Here is a 20,544-nt window from a genome sequence, read left to right on the forward strand (position 1 = left end):
TGGAGGTCTATGAGGAACTTGTCCTGTAAAATAACTATTAATCACTGGATGTTTACGACATGCTCAGATAACATAGTTGTATGAAATTCAGTTGTGTAGTCTAGTTTATGTACTACGCATAATGTACGGTCAGATCGGTCTGGTCAGCACTTATAAGATGGTGCGATTGCGCGCGGCCCAGTGAATCGGTGAAATAGGCCCACGGATACGTATGATGCGCTCTGGGATTTGCCCACAGGTGCCTCGGGGTCGACTCCAGCGCAGCGAAATTTCGCTATATTTTCGGTACTTTTTAAAAGTGAGGGCCGGCCCGTTCACAACAAAACATCCTCCTCGCTTTCACCGCCTCGCACTCTCGGCTGCGATGGGACGGTGCCTGGTAACATACTGGCGGAGGATAGGCGCTGCAGCGGGCCTGACTCTTGTGGGGCTGATGTCTATCGAGCTGTTCGTAATAGTGGGGAAGTACTCGGCCAGGAATCCAATTATCGAGGCGACAATGACGTGAGTTCATTTAGACTATACCTTCCCCGGTATTTGCAGAAAATTCGTGTACATGGATTACCTGAATTTAGTTGCTTTGGGGCTTGTTTACTTTGGTTATTTCTTCCTCACATTTAGAAAACAATTTTTATGTTTCCTTCACTCTTTTTTAAAACTTCGAACAAGGTGAGCACCATTCTAAAATGACCTCTAGGCCTACAGTCTCAGGAAGTTTTCATTTTCCAGCTCTGAAGTACTGAGGAGTCATTTTGGGGTAGGGAGTGTGACAGATTTGAAGAAGTGATCAACAGGGTTTTAACATCGGAGAGAGAATGCAAAAAAAATTTTTGAAAGTGTTTGAATTATTCACATAGCGTTTTGGAAATTATAAATATATGAGCATGTGGATCTTAGATTTCAGTGAAAATATTCTGTGCGTTTCGGTGTCCATGCACAGACTTCTTTACCATTATTTTTGATAATCGAAATTTAACAATTTGTTTTCATACCAAATGAATAAGTAAACTAAAATCTGCATGATTTTGGAATCGTTGTGTTATCCCTCACAATAAGAAAGCTATCACCTTTTCCTTGCTCACTTTACAATAACAATTCACCATATCGAAAGTCTGGAATCTTCAACCCTATGCCATCAGACACTGCAAGAGTGCCTACGAATCTCGCTTTGCGTGACGGGTGAACATGGAACTATCGAGGGCCAGAGACAAATCACACATAATGCACATCCAACTCCAGACTACATTGATAAACAGGCTGTCAAAATGTCACATATTGCACATATCGTTCTCTCAGGAAATTCTTGAAAATGTTTCAATTTCACGAGGTTATATTCCACTTTGGATGTACAGTGGTACAGGACAAGACAACACAGGTGGGATTGTTTTGACCTGGGCTACAAACATCTTGAAATATCGGCTGAAGGCTACGTTTACAATGTAAACGTTTCACTTTCGTGAAAACCGCTTCTGTGGTACCACTTTAACATTGTTTCTCAAAAACAAAACAATTGCCATGCTCTCCCTATCGCCAAAGCTACGAAAACTATGGTTTCGCGTAGGTTGACTGGTTCCTTGCACAAGTGTTTGGGTGATTTTTAAAGTACAGATCATTGGAAACGGTATTTATTTTCTATAAACCATTCAGACAAGTACGGCCTCTGGTACGGTATTCCAGAGGCCGCAGGTTCAAATCCCGTTCATCTTTATAATCATTCCTAAGCACCAAGTCAGTTTCCTTATATGATTTGTTTAATGATTTATGTCAAAAAAAAGCCGTATCCTCTTTGAGTGATCCCTGTTCACGGCTTCCCTGGTTGTATCGTGTGTAATTGGGGTGTGATCCCTGGCTATATGGTGTTTCAGGTTTAATGGCTTCTGGCTAGCGCCCCCCCTTTCGAACAGAGATACTGACAAATGGGAAGAGCCACCAACATAGGGCTGGGTAGCTCAGTTGGTAGAGCACTGGTACGGTGTTTCAGAGGTCAGATAGTTCTATCCATCAACCAGACAACTGAGACGTCCATTGTAAAAGCATAAGAATATGGTTAAAAGCTCTCCTTTATTTAATCGGTCTCCCCTAAATGTGACCGGCTCCACAAAAATGGGTAGGCCTATTACTGGACTTTTTCAAAATAACTTATATACACATTTGAAGCGGTTACATAATAGGGTTTAACTTGGTGTAGGTTTGAACTTTGTGGAATTTTATATCATAGACATTGACTGAACTGTCTTCAGCGATAAACCCCTTTAAACACAGGAAGTGGAAGAAGGAATCAGCCAAGCAGAAAGTCTCTTGATACCCATAGCAAAAGTCTGGTTTCTTGTGGTGAATTGTGAAAGTATTGATATAATACAGGCCAATAAACCAAGAAGTAAAAAATCACCCTGTCCATATAGAAAAGCCCTCAGTGTGAAATAGCACAGTGTCCCTTAATCACCTTTTTCGCAGAGCGGGTCACAAAATGTCCTCACAGCAACAGCACTTGTCCGGCAAAGCATGGACGATTTTAAAGGTTCAAAACGGTGCAGTTTTCAATATATTCAACCCCAAAGAACTTCAAACAGTTTTCTGCATTGAACATGAAGCTGCACAAAAAGTACATCTAACAAAGTTTAAAGAATGGACCCTTAAGCCGAACCCACTGGGGCGTATGTAATAATAATTGAAATTTATAATACGCCCTTTCCATAAAAATGATCAAAGGCGCAGTACAAGTTGACGTAATAAATAATTGATTTAAGAAATGAAAGGATCATATGTACAATCATTTTGAAATCGGGGCATTGAGGACATGTCAGGGTTAAAGTTAATTTTAATTTTTACTTGGTTTATCAAAACAATGACAGTCAAAAATAAATGTGCCCGTAAATATTAAACGTGCTCTTAAATTGTATTAAAGGACCGGCATATCTGCTGCCACCAACGTCTCAAAATTCTCCTGTTCTTTCTTATTCACCAGACCTTTGACGTTATACATCACGAACAAGTGGACTGAACGAAATCAGCACTACATCACGCAGGCGAAACCAAGAACAGAAAACATCTCTCCTTGCCGACCGAAGAACCGTTTTGTATTCATCAAGATCCCGAAGACCGGCAGCTCCACCGTGGGCACGATGTTGGAGCGGTACGGCTACCGGCGCGATCTCCATTTTGCAGTGCCAAAGATTCCGTCCCACTCCTTCCCCATGGGGAGGAGGTACCGATTTGCCGACCCCGCGCTCGTGTTCCAGTGGAACCTGACCGACCGGGGCGGGGTGCCGGTGTGGCCGGCACTGGGCGGGTTCCACATCCTGGTGAACCACGCCCGGTACAACCGCAGCTTGCTGGAAGCTCTGATCCCGCGCGCCGTGTACTTCACCATCATCCGGGAGCCCGGCGCCCGCTCCGAGTCCTTCTTCCGCTACTTCCTTTACCAGCAAAAGGTTCCGCACACAGCCAACGAGGACCCCCTCGAGGTTTTCATGAGGGACCCACACGTCCGCAGCCGGGCCATCATCACACGCTACAAATGGAACACGCACTTCAGGAACGGCCAGATGTTTATGCTTGGATTAAACCCCGGTGCTTACGATAACACCACAGCCGTTGAGGCCGTCATTGGCTTTCTGAGTCAATCCATGGATCTGGTGATGCTGAACGAGTATTTCGACGAGTCACTTCTCCTCCTGAAGAGGCTCATGTGCTGGGATTTCCAGGATATAGTCTACATCTCCAAGGCAGTCGGGAGAGCGACCCAGAACCGGACTGGCATTTCGGCGGACCTCAGAGACAAGCTCCGCAGCTGGAACGGCGCCGATAACGCGCTGTACCGGCACTTCAACCGGACTTTCTGGGGCAAGGTCCGGAGCTACGGGCCGGGGTTCGGGCAGGATTTGGAGACGTTCCGCGCCCTGAAAGAATCCACGACGCGAGCATGCATGGCGCAGGGAAGCCGGGTATGGGACTGGCACAACTCTAGCTATTGGCAGATGCCAGCAAATGCTAGCCGAAAGTGCCAAGATTTAGTAAGGGACGACAAGGCCTGGGTGAAGCTGATAAGATCCCGCATGCAAGCAAAGAGCAAGAACTTTATTAAATACAGGAATGAATTTAATTAACTTTAAGCGTCTTTTTGATCGGTTCCATTTTCTGTTCGTGGGTGTGGCATCGTGGCTTAAAAAATTGTTAAAATATAACTTACATGTAAATGATAAAACAGCAAGGAAGCATACCAGAATGTTTCCAGTTTCTACTGAGAACCACTTTGCAATCTAATGACGGTAAAAATAAATAACAATCAGTGGCGTAGCCGGGGGGGGGGCAGATTCCCTCCACACACAAATTCGCGGTGCCCCCACTAAAAAATAACAGAGGAATGGATATTGAGCAAGGCTAACGAAACCTTGCCCCCAAAAACCACACCACTGAAAGCTGGCCCCCCCATGAGATGCTGGTGCCCTTTTGTGCCCCCCACTAGTAACATTCTAGCTACGCCACTGATAAAAATAAGTAGTTAAAATATTGTACAGAATTCAAGCCACCTGCATTTCTCCTGAACCGTTTACTCATCTCAATAGCATGTAGTGCACAAATCTTTAGTTGAGTCTGTCACTTTTCAAAAGAACATTTGATGCAACTAAAAGGCCTCTCAAGGATTGAGAAAGGCCTCTTTGCGGGGTTGTTTTTCCGGTCATATGATTTCAAGAAGAGTCTTTTCCGTGAATGTCTGCGTCTGGACATTTTGCGTGCTGTCGGCAATCGCTGTGACTTTACATAGGCTTAACGCTCTGCAATTGACTTGTGAGGACTTGGGGGGGGAGCTTGTCTGAGGACCTGTTATGAAAACTTGATTGCAGCACCGAGATATGATTTAACAAATTAAACTACAGTTATAGCTGGATATACTGTGCCAGGTTTATTCATGGACAGAACATGAAAGCTTGGCTGAAAATTACCCTTACGTACAGGTTTTCCCAGTTTGTTTAGCACAATGTAAATAAAGTAGATTGAAAAACAAATTCAGTTTGGTCTCTAAATTTCGGTCAATGCGGCATTCAATTTCTCCTTTGCACCATTAGATTTGATTTCCCGGATGGTGTAAATCACATCAAGGTTATGCAAGGTTTCACAACCACATTGGAAAACGCTGCCTTCTTGGTCAAAACTTGGCCATGTCGCGATCATGCCAAGATTTCTTCTGTTTACCACCCTGCATTGATCCACCTTGCTCGATGTCTGCCACATCCAGAGTGCTTTAGCCAGCAAAACACTGTCACAAAATCAACCGGCAAGCCAGAGATAGACCGAGGGAAAAACTTTGGTGGGGGGTGCCCCGCACTGTTGATCTGCCCTATTCGGGGGGTCACACCCCTCCTCAATCTAGGGTGTGTTTTCGCGACCCCTATGAATCTTATGCGAGACATCAAAGCATTAATCAAGAACAACTTCCAGTGGAGTGTAGAAATACAGAACCAAACAAGTTTATGTCATTCAAGAGAGTATCCACTCAAACAACAGAGGGCATGTTTTTTTGGTATTCACTGCACGGGCGCACCACGAGGCACACAGGTATAAGCGCGTTTGACAAGGAGCACGCTGAGTACGCGTAACTAAGTTATTCCAGCTTGTGTGGTCTTTGAGTACACACAGAATGCCTGCGAGAACCCGCTTGTAACTATGTCTTTCTTTTGCCGATTGGGGGTGCACTTCAGCTCAGGCGGATAGCAGGAAGACGCCGCCATTTTGACGATTTTCTGACCACTGTTGCTCTCTCTTTGTAACCTCTAGAGGAAAGTACCTTGTCTTGTTTGTTGCATGTGACAACAAATTGGGAAATTCATCAGTTACTTATTTTGAGGTGACTAAACTTTGTTTGCCTTTTTTTTCTGCCTTATTTAATAGGCGATAAACTACCTCTGGCCTTCAGTTCTTGATTGGTCAGAACAATGAAGTCACACAGCATAAATCAAAGTCACAAAATGCCAAACCAATGACCAAAGCTAGACACACTGGCTGTTGAGATTACAAGGGGAGGACTATCGTTGTTGGAATCTTTGAGCTATCATACTCCTCACCTCTGGATCGGTGCCGGCCGATATCTGTGCATTCACAGAAGACAGTGTGCGCAGTGAACTGTTGGCAACGAGTTGACAGACCAGAGCAAAGCAAGAATGCACAAACTCCAAGTCCAAAATCTGGAGGAAGAAAAATGCGTGCCCATAAACATAAAGAGAGACAATTAAGAAGTGATGCAACACAAGCTGGGCACAAGAACGAGGTTTAAGGCAAAATAGAAAGAGAAAAGGGAAAACTGTTGGGAAGGGGCACAAAATGGAGATGTCGCCTTCATGTGTAAGAACTTGTACAGAGTTGTGTACAGACATGAAGCCACATTGTGCAGTGTACGATGCCATTTTGTTTCCAATTCAAAAAAGGTGAACTGACATGCATGGAGTTGCACTAGTGAATAAACAGGTGTTAAATTATAGAGCTTGGACAATGACAAGTTGAATTTCACTGATCGTTTCATACACACACTCACATGTTTACCTTACATACCTACTGTGGACATTCCTTTGTTTTCGTGCAGTTAAGAAAACTCAGTGAAAATACTCTTTTTTCTTCAGCCAGGAACAAGATTTTTTGGTTGTTTTTTTATACAAGGTTTCCTTGACTATTCCTCTTCCTTTTACCACAGATGACCCGATCCCAAAATGCCACTAAACCCCTTTTCCAGAGAGGGGGAAACCTTGTGTGGACATGTGCAAGTCCACACAACGCCATTGTACCATGCATTGTGTGGACTACTTTTGTGCAGAGGTCCACACTATGCATGACACACCTGTACACATATTACATGTCTTCATGCATACACATACATGTAGACTTTGGAGCCCAAATGATTTCTTGACTACAGCTGTTGCAAGTCTGCTGCTGTTGCAACACATTGCTTGTCTTGGGGCCTGTACTGGCCTGGTAGTCTGGATTCTAGAGGTATGTCTTGTCATGTGAATACAAACAAGTATGAAATTTGATCTTGCCATGTCAAAGTACCGTGTGACCACGATCGGCTACCATTCATTGCCTTGGGCAAGCATTTGATGAGCAACCACACATCGTGAATTGTACTCTAGACAAAAATAACTGTGGAGAACTCTTTTTAAAGATATCTAGGTGTAGTTGTTTATATCTATGGCTTTGTGCTGGCATTTGCCCATGTACTTATAACAGGCAAAGGCCACGACCTAGCTCTAAACATAAGAATCGGGTGCAGCCAGTTAGGTGCAGCGCGTGATTTGAAATTTGAAATAACCAATATGGTAATTGTTGAGATTCAAATCAAATTTGATTTGAAAAACTGTATTTTATTCCAGCCGATAATAATTAAACTGATAATAATTAAACTGATAATAATTAAACCGCAGCTAGAGCCGCACGTAATTGGAAAATAAACAGAACAAAGCTTTTATGTAAGTCTTCACACTCATTGTAATCGATTTAGGTGGAATAACACATCAGCACCTGTTGTCCACCTGTCACCATAACTGCCTGGCAGGGAGGATCGATGATTGGTGCCTCTGGTAGTTTTATGCTGATGCTAATTAGCCTACGCACTATGCTAAAGCCAGAAACAATATTTTCATAAATCAAAAATTGGAAAAACATTCCGAGGCAGAGCAAGTTGCTGCCCCCAACCTTCCGATGCTGCTTCAAACTCAAAAGATTGATGTCTTTTTACACCAGTAAATTGAGCAGCACTGAGCCTTACGGTCTCAAATTGGGAGGGTGAGTAAAGCTTGAAGACAAATATTGGAAGACGGGTGAGATTTGGAAAAACTCCTTGGAGTGATTCTTGTTCACCATCAAAGTAACCTGACAGAAAACAGCTGAATACAGGCTCATGACAGACCGTAGCCCATGGCAACAACTGATGAGAACTTCCCGAAGATGTGCTTTGCACGGGGGAGATGTTAATTTTTAATCATGTCTCTTGCACTTTACACTAATGTATATTCTTAACATTGTGTGCTCCGTGTTGTCTGTGAGCTTGCAAAAAAGTTGCAAAGCTTACTCGGGTGAGACTCAAACCCACGATCTCCTGTTTACTAGTGCAGGCGTCTTAACTACTCCACTACTGAGCTTGCCAGGGTTGGCTGGCCAGTCTGAGTCAGATGTAGCAGGAAGATTTTTTTTTTATTTATGGTTTCCTCTGATGTTGGCATTTGCCCATGTATTTGTAGCAGGCAAAAGCCTCGACCTAGCTCTACTTGCAAGAATTGGATGTAGCCTACAGTTCAGCCTATGATTTGAAATGTGACTTGAAACATTGCAGGTTAATGCATCCATTTTAGGGAATTTGACGTACATGGTAATAATGAAATGATAGCTAGAGCAGCGTGCGATCAGAAATGGAAAGTAAACACAAGAACGGTTTAATATAAGTCCATGTACTCATTGATCGATATCGGTTAAATAATAAGCCATTTGCGAATTTAATTTGAATAAAATCTGGTGCACTGAGTTATCTGACTGCACATAAACATAACGATTTGAATGCCTCAGACTAAAGACACTGTTGCTATACCTCGTGATTCGGGGCAGCTTTTGCATAGCAACCACCATCTCTGAAATGGACTGGTTCCTTTGTGCCCTTCTTATCCATTGAGAACAGTGTATTGTTGCAAGGCGTCTCTTATGTAACTAAGCAAAAGCTTGCCCGCAAGCTCGAGGTATAGCAACAGTGATTTTAGTCAGGAGAATTCAAGTTGTTATGTTCACATGAATTTAAAGACCTCAGTGTACAAGATTTGGATCAAAGGTAACTCATAAAAGGCTTATTGAGAATGTGCACACCTGTTGTCCAGCTGTCGTTGTTGCTGCCTGGCCAGGGGAATCCGAAATTGGCCACCTGGTCTGACAGTGCAGGTGCACGAGCGAGGTGTACAGCCCCACCACAGTGGCGAGTTGCTCGGGGTCAGTGCTGACTTGCTGCAGCAGGGCTTTGCACTGACCGCTGCGCAGGATCCTGGGTGTGCAAAGTAACCAGGACAGACTGGTTACTGTAAGCAACTAACTTTTCTGATCAACTCTGATTGGTCATTATTAACCCCTTCGCTACGGAGGACTGCTACTACCGCACCGGTTGTGTGAGGATTAGTGCATACCACACATACAGTCTATTCACCATGCAGCTGCTGGTTCAATGGGGCCTGCTGATGGCCAAAGCCCTACATTCATGGCATGACTCAGCCCAGCAGTCGCAGTCCAAATAATCCCGACGTGAAGGGGTTAAGCTATACTAAATGACTGGAACGATAGCTCCTCGTCTCCCTACACGAACATTTTGAATTAGTGTGCGTGTTTGCGGAACATAATGAAAAACAATAAAGCAAATTCCACGCAAACGATGCGCTGTATCTTCAGCTCCAATGCGCATGTGCTTGTGTTATACACCCAGGACAAATAAAGTGCTCGTTTACTGTGAAGAAACATCGATGCGCCATGTAGGTCTCACTTAGCCCAGTGAATACAGCTCCATGGTCAAAATGGACTTTTCAATTTCAAGGTCCACATAGTGTGACTTTCTCGATGTGGTTTTTTGTAAAATAACTTCCTTTGTATCCCAAACCGGATTCGTAATTTTTGTTGTACCGGTTGAAAGACATTTTGCTGCCTGTTGTAGTACACTTGTGCCAATGAGCCAAAAATGACACCAATGCCTACCCAAAAACCCAATTTAATTAAAAATTGGAAAAGAAAAATCCCTGAGCAGAGTAACTCCTCTCACATAACAAATACAACACGCGGGGAGGGGGCCTTCAATGTACATGCGACATATACGATGGCTGTGCCCCCCCCAAAGCCGAGATACTTGGGGAGACAGCCTAAACGTGGAAAACCTCCTTGAAGTGATCTTTATCGCAATGAAAGTTACCTGAAACAAACCACTGGGTACAAGCTGGTGACAGACTGCTGCAGGACATGTCTCCTCAAGACTGTGTCCCCTGAAGGCAAAATATAGCAAGATCCCATCAACAAGCATGATACCGCAGAAATGATTCAGATTTTGTGAACTACGACACCAATGACAGTGACTTACACATGATTCATTGGCCTTAGCCATGTGTTTGAAAAAACTGGTGATTTTTCCACGACTTCAGCCATTTTCACAAAATTCCACGACTTTTCCAGGCCTGGAAAATGAAAACAAATTTCCATGACTTTTCCAGGCCGCAGGAACCCTGAAGATTACAGTGTAACGAACATCATTTTTTTCCCTCTGATTTTCCGCACGCAATTTTCTCCATATTCTGAAAATGTGCTGCCATCTTTATCCAACTTCTGATGATACTGTCTTTCTCAAATCCGAAGGACTCCAGCACTTTGCAGCAGTACACAGACTTTTGGGCATCACAACATTACGTTACAGAGTAGCGAAGTGTGACGTCACTGTAAACCAGAAAGTGCAGTGCAAACGAATGGAGTACGCGCGCATGTTGGTTCACGCGCTGGTTCTCGCGCTAATGCCGTTTACACACTAACTGTGCGCGTGACGTATTCACTTCGGTACTCTATATCTTCTTGTTTTAGGTAGATACTTGTCCTAACATAAGAGATGTAAACGACTGTTAGGACAACCAACCAGTCTAACTTTGGACCCCAAAACTTAACCACTCGCAGATGAAAAGTGCAAGAAATTGCAGCTAAATTACAAACATCGATTTGCAAGATTCATTTGAAGAGAATTTTTACGGGACTTCTTACCAAACCTCATAGTTTTCAAAATTCCACGGGGCCTTCGAGGAGCAACACTGGCTACCACAGCAGGTCATGCACAGTGGCCAAGATCAAGACACTGTCAGCCTCCAAAGACTTTTCAGACTTAGGGCGTTTGGGAGATTAGTGACTTCGGCTGTGCCTCTGTACACAGACTACCCTATCATGTTTACACATTCTCTGTCGGCAGTAGAGTTGAAGAGCTCCCTGTTCAAGAGAACCGTTTAGTTGTGATTTTTGTTGTCGATCCCTGTTCTTACCGGTGCAGTCCCCGAGACAGCTGGGCTGTTGGTTCAGCAAGCTCCCAGCTGCCCGGCAGTGGGCTTCAATCCTGGAGCTCTCAGCCGGGTGAGTCAGCAAAAGCCACGCTGAGTGAGCGACATGGCACTCAAACAAGTATCGTCTGATTTCCTCCTGAGAATCCAACCGTGGCAACAAGTTATTTTAGGATGAAACAACATTATTGGAGAAGTTCCCCTACAATCACTCTCCTTCCCCACAAAGAAACCTGTGAGGCCCCCTCTCAAAACTTCTCTTGAACAATAATCTTTCAAGACCTCATGCAAATGTGTCATCAAATTTCACAAGCGATTTCAAAACACTGAATCACTTCCAAAATTTTGCCAAAAGTGTCTGTACTTTACCAAAAAAAAAACCAACACAAACAACAACGTTAGCTCCTTCAAAACATCTACTCTTAAACTGTACCTGTGTGAATTTACGATAAATTGACTAGCTACCCACCCTTTTGAATATTTCTCCCAAAGCTTGGATGAGTTTCCTCTCGATGTTGGTTAGTTCTTCAGTCGAGACGGACCTTTGAAAAAGCTGCACCGCAGAGCTGACCACCACCATTACTAAATGAAATTTAGATACATAATAAAAGATGTGAGAAGAAAAAAAGGGGGAAATGGTCTTTATAAAGAAAATGCAAGATGTACACAACACCCGTGTTCAAATTGCTCTGTGTACTAACTTTGTTAGAAAACCAACGATCAGGGAGCAAACCTTCTCAACAGAAAATTACACATGTTGGAGTTACAATAATGTTATAGGATAAGTCCGCTGAAAGATCCCCTTTTGTTTCCCAGGTAATGCAGCGATTTCCACCATCATTACAGAGACGAGTGCTGTAAAAATTCCTGTGGGCATTCACCATCCACATGCGGCAAACAGTATATTGCAACACTCTGCAATTCATGAGCGTCTGTGAGGGGAAAACTTTTGTTACATAGGGGACATGGCATGTGCAAACTCGCAGGCTTACCCAAAAGACGTTTGCGAGAGCAAGTTAAAAGTTATCTCAACTATAGAAAGAAGCCTTAGCTTTCCCCGAGTTTAAAGGTAAAAAAGTCACCAGGCTTTCGCCAATTTATGTCTTGATTTTGGATTTGGTTTATATTTTACAACTAAGTATCCACTTGCAAAGAAAAAACCGTGGTATTAACTGGAGTGATTTGTAAGGCTCTTGGAGCCTCTGAATGTAAACTAATCACACGTCTCTACTTTTGGGTGAAATTCTGCCTTTTTTGGGCATAAATGAATAGTTGATAAAAAATCCTACAGAAGAATGTGAGTTATTGTAAACATTTTGAGCTAGCTATGGGTTTTTGCATACATTTATTTTTTTTCATTCAAATTCATAAACAGTTATTCATCTTGACACTTCACGACCTTTCATAACCTATGTTCAGTGTCATCTTTGGTCTCACATTATTTTTATTGGATACTCATTTTGGACATGCATAACGTTTCCCTGTTCGTATATTGTTATATCTTTTGCATTGTCTTGTTTGTTTCGTGTAATGGCATGCCTGACACGAGCTTTGCTTTCAAGGTTTTTCCGCCTCTAAAGGCCACTTTATCTCATATGTTGTTAGTACTAATAGATTTTGCCATGAGGAGGAAATAACTGTAATCGAATTGAAATTTAACTTCGGGCAAACATACGTTTACATTTTCCATACTTCTTTTGTGAAAGACAATGCAATGCAATCGTCTGCAACCACCAAAGGTAAGAGAGCAATTTTATAATTTTGTAATCAAAATTATATAAAAATTTTACTTGTCATGACTAAATTTATAGTAGCATTCTTGCGTTGCAGTCTTCTGAAGAGAAAACTAAAATTGACTGTTTATGAATCTGAACGGGGAAAGTTTTTTAAAATGTGCACAAAAACCTATGTCAAAGGGACCAGAGATTTTGTTTCTTTGTGTTTTCACAAGTTAGGACACCCTTTTTGCAGAATTCAGAATTCAGATATGCTGAATTTTGGGGCAAAAGGAGGGGGGGAAAATCAATTTTAGCCAATTTTTTATTTTCAGGCCAAACTTGTAATTACTGCAATTGCTGTGTCACAAAAGCCAAATATGAAATTTACTGTTTAGTCTCATCACACTGTCACACAAGTATCAAACTCTCTACAAAAAATTTTTATTTTTTAATTTAATATTGTAAACATAAAAAAAATCAAAACAAAAAACACTACAAGGTTTTTGAAAAATACGGCCCGATCTTTACAGTAAGGCCAGCCCACTCTTACTGCATGTGTCTTCTTGGATTTTGTTGGCTGACATGTAGAATGCTCCCGATGTGGTGGTGCACGCTGCGTGGACCAACTTGTGCCATAGGTTCAGCGAGGCCAGGGGACGCGGCTGATCGGTGCTCGTTGCATTCAGCTGACTGATCAGTGGATTCAGCATATCCCAGTGATGCTATTATGCAGAAAATCACCAAGTAATACAAAAATGATGAATGCGAGAACAATACACTTTATGGAATCGCAAAATTTAATCAGTTAAACGAGTGACGTTATTCTTGTCACTGCCCGAATGTGAAACATTCACGATTAATTTTCAAAAACACCTGAATATGTCTTATTTTCTAAGTTTGGCATAAGAGTGCGAAGGAAGTTTTCATGTTTACAAGCCCTGACTGAAATTTTATTCGTTTGTGTAAAGAGTGGCGACTGTGCCTACCACGCATGGACTTGGTTTAATGGTGCATTTAACAGGTATGTTACAGTTGGACTGTTCAATATACCAAATTCTCAATGACACATGATCAATGACCTACAAATCACCCATTGCAAAAACTATCCTAGCTTCTTTCTTTTCTGTAGTTTACAATGATCTCTTTGTACAAGCAACAGAGAGACAGAGAGTCAAACAACGCCAGAATAAATCTCTGTCATCTGACTGGTGGATCCCTGAATTATTCATCCAAATACACGGTACAGCCATACCAGAACATTCCATTCCACTGGTAAATGGAATATCAATCGCACCGCCACAACAAATTTCGAAGGAAGTGCAAGGATTTATGTCAATAAATATAAGGTAAATTGTTGGGCATAATCACTGGAAAACTATCAAATTTTAACTTTCTTTGATATTTTGACGAGCCTTTGGCTTGATCCATCACTGTCATCAGGCCCTTAGTCAGACTGTAAATATACTAAATTGAAACGACTCCATCATCTTTTTCATTCCTCATTACTGTGTTATGATAGACAACTGCTACCTAGGGATCATTTCACAAGAGTTTCGCTGCTTAAAGACCACAGCATTAAGAACGGCCAAAGACGTATTCAAATTTGCACTCACGAGGACAGAGAGAGCAAAGACGGGGCATTCGTGGAGGAGAAAGTCCACCATCAACACTATGTTCTTCAACCATGCCGGATCCACCTGAGACGAATATGAGTGTAGCTGCAAGACACCCTAGGAATGCAGAGCAAATGCCGTTCATAAACTGTCAGGTTCAAATGTTCTTTGACATGGAGAAAGTTGAGCCGATTTGCAAGCATCTTTAGATGGGGTGTGGGGGGTGTCCTCCCCTCAATCTAAGGACGGTTTGTCGGCAAAATCACGGTGCTACCAGCAAGAATTAAGGATTGGAAAAAGGAAGCAAGGAGGTCACATAAGTGACAGGTCGGGGGAATCAGACTATCTTTACACTCATGAAACTTGCCGACAAATTGTCAGCAAACTTCATTTGCCATATACCATCCCCCCCATTTGAAATGGTCTAGCAGCACCTGTGGCAAGCAAAAGAATCTAGTTAGCACCCCGGAATGGTTATCATTTTGCAGGTTCTTATTTCACCATTAGGTTCTTATTTCACCATTTTCTAACGTGCTGTCTACATGCCAGCTTCACCTCAGGATTTAGACTGTCAACTTCTTCCAGTTTCTCAGGATCATTTACTAAATATTTCATCTTCCAAGTTACATTCGATACATGATTTTCAATTACTTTTTAGCTTTTATAGAGTTAGATTGGTGACATTTTAATTGGAATAACAACAGAGATCAATGTTACTGAATTAAAATTACATCAAGCAAATCCAAATTAGAAAATTTCATCAAGCAAAAGGGCTAGTTATTTAAAAGGGTGAAGGTCAAAGGTCTTATACCACATCCTTTTCCCACCAAAAAACGTCATGTTCAATGGGAAGGGTTATAATATTCAAAGCAAATATACCTGCAAGATGACAGCAACCACTTCATAACTGAGGATGCCAAAACCTTCCTGGGAACACTCTCGCTAGGAAGAAAATGAAAAGAAGTACCTTTTACAAAAAATTGACCTGAATCTTTGTTTTGATTGAATTATGGAAGTTATATTACCTAAGGTCTAGGATCCAATTCTAATTCTAATTTCAGAGCATTCCATGTTACTAAAGCAAAGATATTTTACAGTATATACATGTGGCAAACAACAATGGACGAGTACCAGTTAGCAGTGATATACATCTTGCAATAGATTTGCTGCTGCCATGTTTTATTCAGTAACTATCTTCTGTGATCAGTAAATGTTTGTGCTGGGAAACTTGATGATATTGCTGCCAATATATGGACCTAATATCCAGAAGTTGCTTAGCAAACCAATTTGTTGAGCAAATACTAATTGGGATCAGAAACTTTTCAACTCAATTTCATGATTCTACTTAGCGTAGGAGAAAAATATCTGACATTTTGGCACTGAGGCTTCGCACAAATCACAAGCTAGGAAGGAAAGATGGTTTGCGCACAAGGGCATGTCCAGAAAGAAAGGATTCTGAGCTTTAATAGTCGTCACAGAGGCCCTGTAAGTGCAAGCACTGTGGGCAAAAAGTGGTGACTGTGAGTGAAGAATTCCAGAAACTAGGCTGTAATTACAAACCCCAATTCCAGCTTTGTATTCGTGTGACAAATCCCACAAAGTGGGTCTTAAGGCCATTTTTTCAGAGATTTTATTTTCGTTTAAATTACAAAGAGGAAAATGAACCATTTGTTTTAATGTATTACTCAGTGTAGCTTCCTAAAAAGCACCCCCGTGCGAAAAAAGTTGAGGGCTCCTTTGTTAACTTACATTGTGCAAGATTCACCGTAGGGCCTTCAACTCAAAAGGGGGCAGAGGTGACTAGCGATTCATTTAGTTAGGTTAAGCGGTATATTGCCAATGATTATCTATGGCAAATTTTGTCCCCTCATGAATGCTTGTTTTATATGAAGGTCTGCAAACTTAAAATGAAAACCAAAAACAGTCAAAGTTTCTCCGGCTCTTTTCTTAATGTAATTAAGTTGGCAAAGTTTGATAGTGTAACTTACCAGGTGGGTATTGATGTAGTTGATCAAATGTTGGAGTGCTGCTGGTTTGGGAGGGTTGCGAAGGCAGTCGGTTAGCAGGAGGTAAGGCGGAAGACTCTGAGCCAACCTAGAGAGGAAATGATCGTCGAAACGTGTGAGGGACAGAATGCGATGAAGTATTACTTAGAGGAGCCCTTAGTTCCATAGTATTGTTACAAAAACCTGAACAGGGGTTAGACAATGCCACATTGACTACAGTTTGTAACAGAAAAAGATCCATATTTAAAATTAAGAAAGCTGCAGTTATGTTCAAAGTACAGTGGAACGCTGCTATAATCAACACAATGGGGTCCAATAAATTGTTCAGTATAGCGCTTATTGGGTGCAGTGATTTTCAGTCACTGATGCAACCATTCCAATCTTCGCCCCATCCAAACATGTGGTGTCCTGCCTCAAAACCAGTTTAGACATGAGGATTTGGGCCAACTTTCACGCATAAAAAATGAAGTTGAAAAAAAAACTTTGAAATTTATTCCCTTTTTATAATTGGTACAGTACCAGTTCCACTGCTAAAATGGCACTGCTAAATGGGCTGTGACGGGAACCATTCACGTAACACTAGAGGCCCATATGTGTGAGTTCCACTGTACCTTAAACCAGTGTGAGGCATCGGGGTGAACGAATTTGCAGACAAAAATCAATGAACATTAAGACAAATGTCTCATTTACTCAATCGAAAACTCACATAATCTGGTTGGAAACCTCCGCTCCTGCTGCTAACTCACACCACTGGTTACCAACACCGGTTTCTGTCCTGGCTTTGGACAGTAACTCGAGTCTGGCTGCAAACTCGGTGAGTAGCCAGGAGCAGTGTGTGGCAGCAGGGGACGTTGACTGTGGCACAACTGGGGACCAGACTAATAAAAGTTCCTTTGAAAAACACACAGAGCAAAACAGACATCTCAGCACTATTTAAGATAAAGCAACAAGTGAAATAGAGCTCGTGGATTTTGGTACAAGTGGAAGCTTGCTCAAAAGCTCAACAATGGGGAAGGTTTAGCAACTGTAAAAATTCCACAAACCTCACTTTAATTGTCACATTATTCAGGGTGTGCCAAAAATCAATTTAAAAGTACAGTTATGAAATCAACAGTGGAATACTGACAACCATGTAATGTCTACCAAATGGTATGGTTCAGACCATCTTGTCAACCGTTTGGAACCTGGCCCTGAGGCATGGTCGCACCGCTGGTTATCAATAGCCAATTTCATTTAAAAGTATTGAGGGAACCATTCACATGAAAAAAATTGTGTAAGACATCGTAAACCATGAGCGCTGCGAGAGCTGCAGCCAACCGCAAAATGTGGACAACTTTTATTGGTGATCACTTCCACAAGTAAATTTCAACAAAGAAAAGTCAGATTATCCCAAATACTGGACAGAAAACAAAAGACAGTGATCAAGATTGTGTTTTGAACATGTTGGAGACTTGTGAACATTTTCCTGTTTCGGGTGGGTTTTCTGGAGGTTTGTCCACGGTACTTGATATCGCGCTTATAATTTCAATGCATACAGAATGTTTTTACATTTGCTGTGAATTATTGTGTCCATGCTCTCTTTTTAAACAGTCCCCATTCTCCATTTTGATTATATTTATATCGAATGTGATACTGCATATTGGCTGGATGACATTGTAAGCTTTTATCTTAAAAAAAAATTGTTTTCTGATATGTCATGTCCCAAAGAATTGACCATGTTTTATACCAGACACTGCATACAAGAACCAACGATGATTGAAAGTGTGGTCAGGCACCAGACTATTCCTTATTATGTATGCATCCAAAAGTTTTGGATATGCAAACGATCTAATAGAATACCAGGGTGAGACAGCAGGTGGCCATGGGAGTGCACTGCTCGACACCATGGGGACGAGGTTGCTCAGAATATCAAGGTCTAACCTGCAAGATCTGCACCACCTCTTGGCAAGAGTTTGAGCAACTGCACGCTCTCTCCACACCCTGGCCTGGCAGCACCCCATGAGGGCAGTGTTCGCCAATCTTTGCGACAGGCTCGGCATATCTATCTAGGAGGGCATTCAGTATGTCCGAGCTGGCTCTCCTATAAGCTGCCCTGCGATTCTCTTGACTGGGTGACGGTATGAGTTGTGGAAGGTAAACGCTGTACACGGCCCAGTGATAGTATTTCTTTCTGTTGGAAAAACAAAAACAAAGAAAAATGTCAAATTTAAGGTATTAAACCACTTCACGCGGGTTGACCTGTAAACACACAGGGATTTCAATGCCCGTAACACCAAGGACATGTGAACACGTTCTGGCAAATTCTGCATGCAGGATCAGTTGACGCCTATACTTGTCCCCCCCGAACTGAGTTTGAACCACAGAGCTATATGTAATAACTGGAGCGGTGACTCTTGTACAAAATGATGCCTGCTGGGCGCATCCATGTTTGTGCGCAAACCTATGGAAAACGCAAAATTTTGTTAGGCTTTTGTATGGCTAGTAGCATATCTGCGTCTGCATTCTAAAATGATGCATCAACCAAGCCGATACGCAAACAACCTAAACGCGCTATCGCTTAATGAGCGTTTCATTTTGCTCTGTGTAAACAATGCAAATGCATGCGCGCGTATGCGCTGCAGGTAATTCGGCTATGACCATTTTCATGCCTTGCGGCATCAATACTCTAACCCCCTTAGAGGAGTGACAGATTAAAAATTGGATGACTGAGGACTGTTTGAGCAATTGAAAGGACAGCTTGTCATGCAGCCAAATTTAATATTGTTGCTTGTACATCGAGAGAGAAAAAAAAGTGCCTCACCTTTGAGTTTGGTTGAGGCAATCCTCGCACAAATGCACCCTCAGCTCCTGGTGCAACCACTCCTCAAAGGTCATCTACAGAGGGAAAAAATGAACATCTGGCACAACTCAGCAGATGGTATCAAAGTCAATCATTCAATCAATTTGTGCTTATCGACAGAAGAAAGTGCTGCGCATGAAAGGCATGGTGACTGCACACACGAGTATAATTGCACACATCTGGAACAACATACGTACAACCAATTTTCGTCTGAATGGGCACAAAAATGTAGTTTCTATACATGGGTGCGTGATGAATCTAACTAATCCACGAATGAGATCCCTGAAGAAGCAGGGAGCCCCACAGCAAAGACAACTACTGGTGTTACTGATGATGTTTTAAAATAGCTGGCATTAATGCTTTGGCCATTACTGGGCCTGTGAACAGTGCCTATCAGATTTAGTCTACACCACAAAAGGGATAGTGTTGTAGTCCAGACGTCTTTAAGCCATTACAAAACCCCCCATCTGAATTCAAATCATAAAGCATTCAAATGAGGTGCAACAAATGAGGTGGGACTTGTGAACGTTTTTGTGTCTGGTCCTGTGACACTCTGGACATTTCAAAACTGAAAGGAACATCCAATTTCATTATGCTGCTAAACAGAACGTCATCCAGGCCTTGAGGAGAATGGACAAAGACACGTAAACAAAGTGAAGAGTATGGTTGATTCAGAAGTAATAACAAAAATTTTTATGCAGATTTAACGTGAATTATGAAATACCCCAAATTGCCTCATACACTACAAATGTATGACCTAGTCACCTGATCTTGGCTGGACAGCAGTTTCCCTACTGCATCAGCAGACTTGTCCCCCGACACCACGGGCTGGGTCCCGGTAGGAAAGACACCACCTGAGTGTCTGGAGGTCAGGACAAAGTCCGGATTGTATGCTTGGTCCAACCTTGGCCGCAGGTAGCAAAACTATTGCAAGGTGTTGACAAAAACAGACAGGCATACTTAAGGAAATGTCTCCAAGGTCAGACCATTCCCATTCCCAAAGGTAAATTCCTTTGAGGAACACAGTGCATGATGGGAATCCTCTCGGTTCCCCTCAGGAGCAGGTCCTTCCCATTTGTGTACATGCGTAGTCCACTATTCAAATTTCGGAGCATGCGCTGGTCTAAGACGGAACAACTGATGTTCCTGACAGACCTATGCAGAATGACGTTACACGCATTTTTTACCTACATATGCGCTTGTCCGATGGCTATGAGGCAGGACAGGATCCATCCAGCCCCCACAGGAAAACGCATATGTAAACAAAGCATAATGTCATTATCAGTGTCATAGCCAGCCATATTTTAGTGCGGGACCGGAGTCTCGGGG

The 20,544-nt window shown here is 42.3% G+C and overlaps 2 protein-coding genes across 3 annotated transcripts in view; one reads left to right on the plus strand and one right to left on the minus strand.

The window, feature by feature from the left end:
- Positions 1–118: 118 nt before the first annotated feature.
- Positions 119–4,137, plus strand: LOC110983321 (galactosylceramide sulfotransferase-like). The gene is made up of 2 exons (XM_022242500.2): positions 119–504; positions 2,966–4,137. The coding sequence occupies exons 1-2, from the start codon at positions 212–214 to the stop codon at positions 4,104–4,106; spliced, it is 1,434 nt and encodes a 477-aa protein (XP_022098192.2). The 5' UTR covers positions 119–211; the 3' UTR covers positions 4,107–4,137.
- Positions 4,138–4,888: 751 nt separating this feature from the next.
- fanca (FA complementation group A) overlaps positions 4,889–20,544 on the minus strand; it is a 38,707-nt gene continuing 23,051 nt past the window's right edge. For both annotated transcript variants that reach the window (XM_087146630.1, XM_022242499.2), the window contains 13 exons: positions 19,981–20,139; positions 19,177–19,250; positions 18,297–18,546; positions 17,083–17,267; positions 16,359–16,464; positions 15,250–15,312; positions 14,371–14,487; positions 13,308–13,479; positions 11,509–11,621; positions 11,025–11,178; positions 9,923–9,992; positions 8,842–9,013; positions 4,889–6,182 (listed from right to left, as the gene is read on the minus strand). In XM_087146630.1, coding sequence (XP_087002756.1) covers positions 6,024–6,182; positions 8,842–9,013; positions 9,923–9,992; positions 11,025–11,178; positions 11,509–11,621; positions 13,308–13,479; positions 14,371–14,487; positions 15,250–15,312; positions 16,359–16,464; positions 17,083–17,267; positions 18,297–18,546; positions 19,177–19,250; positions 19,981–20,139 — 1,794 coding nt within the window. In that variant the 3' untranslated portion in view covers positions 4,889–6,023. The remainder of the gene's footprint in view (positions 6,183–8,841; positions 9,014–9,922; positions 9,993–11,024; positions 11,179–11,508; positions 11,622–13,307; positions 13,480–14,370; positions 14,488–15,249; positions 15,313–16,358; positions 16,465–17,082; positions 17,268–18,296; positions 18,547–19,176; positions 19,251–19,980; positions 20,140–20,544) is intronic.

This window comes from Acanthaster planci, linkage group LG15 (genome assembly GCF_054643075.1).
Source record: "Acanthaster planci isolate LZ-2023a linkage group LG15, COTS_SCS, whole genome shotgun sequence".
NCBI classification, from domain to species: Eukaryota; Metazoa; Echinodermata; class Asteroidea; order Valvatida; family Acanthasteridae; genus Acanthaster; species Acanthaster planci.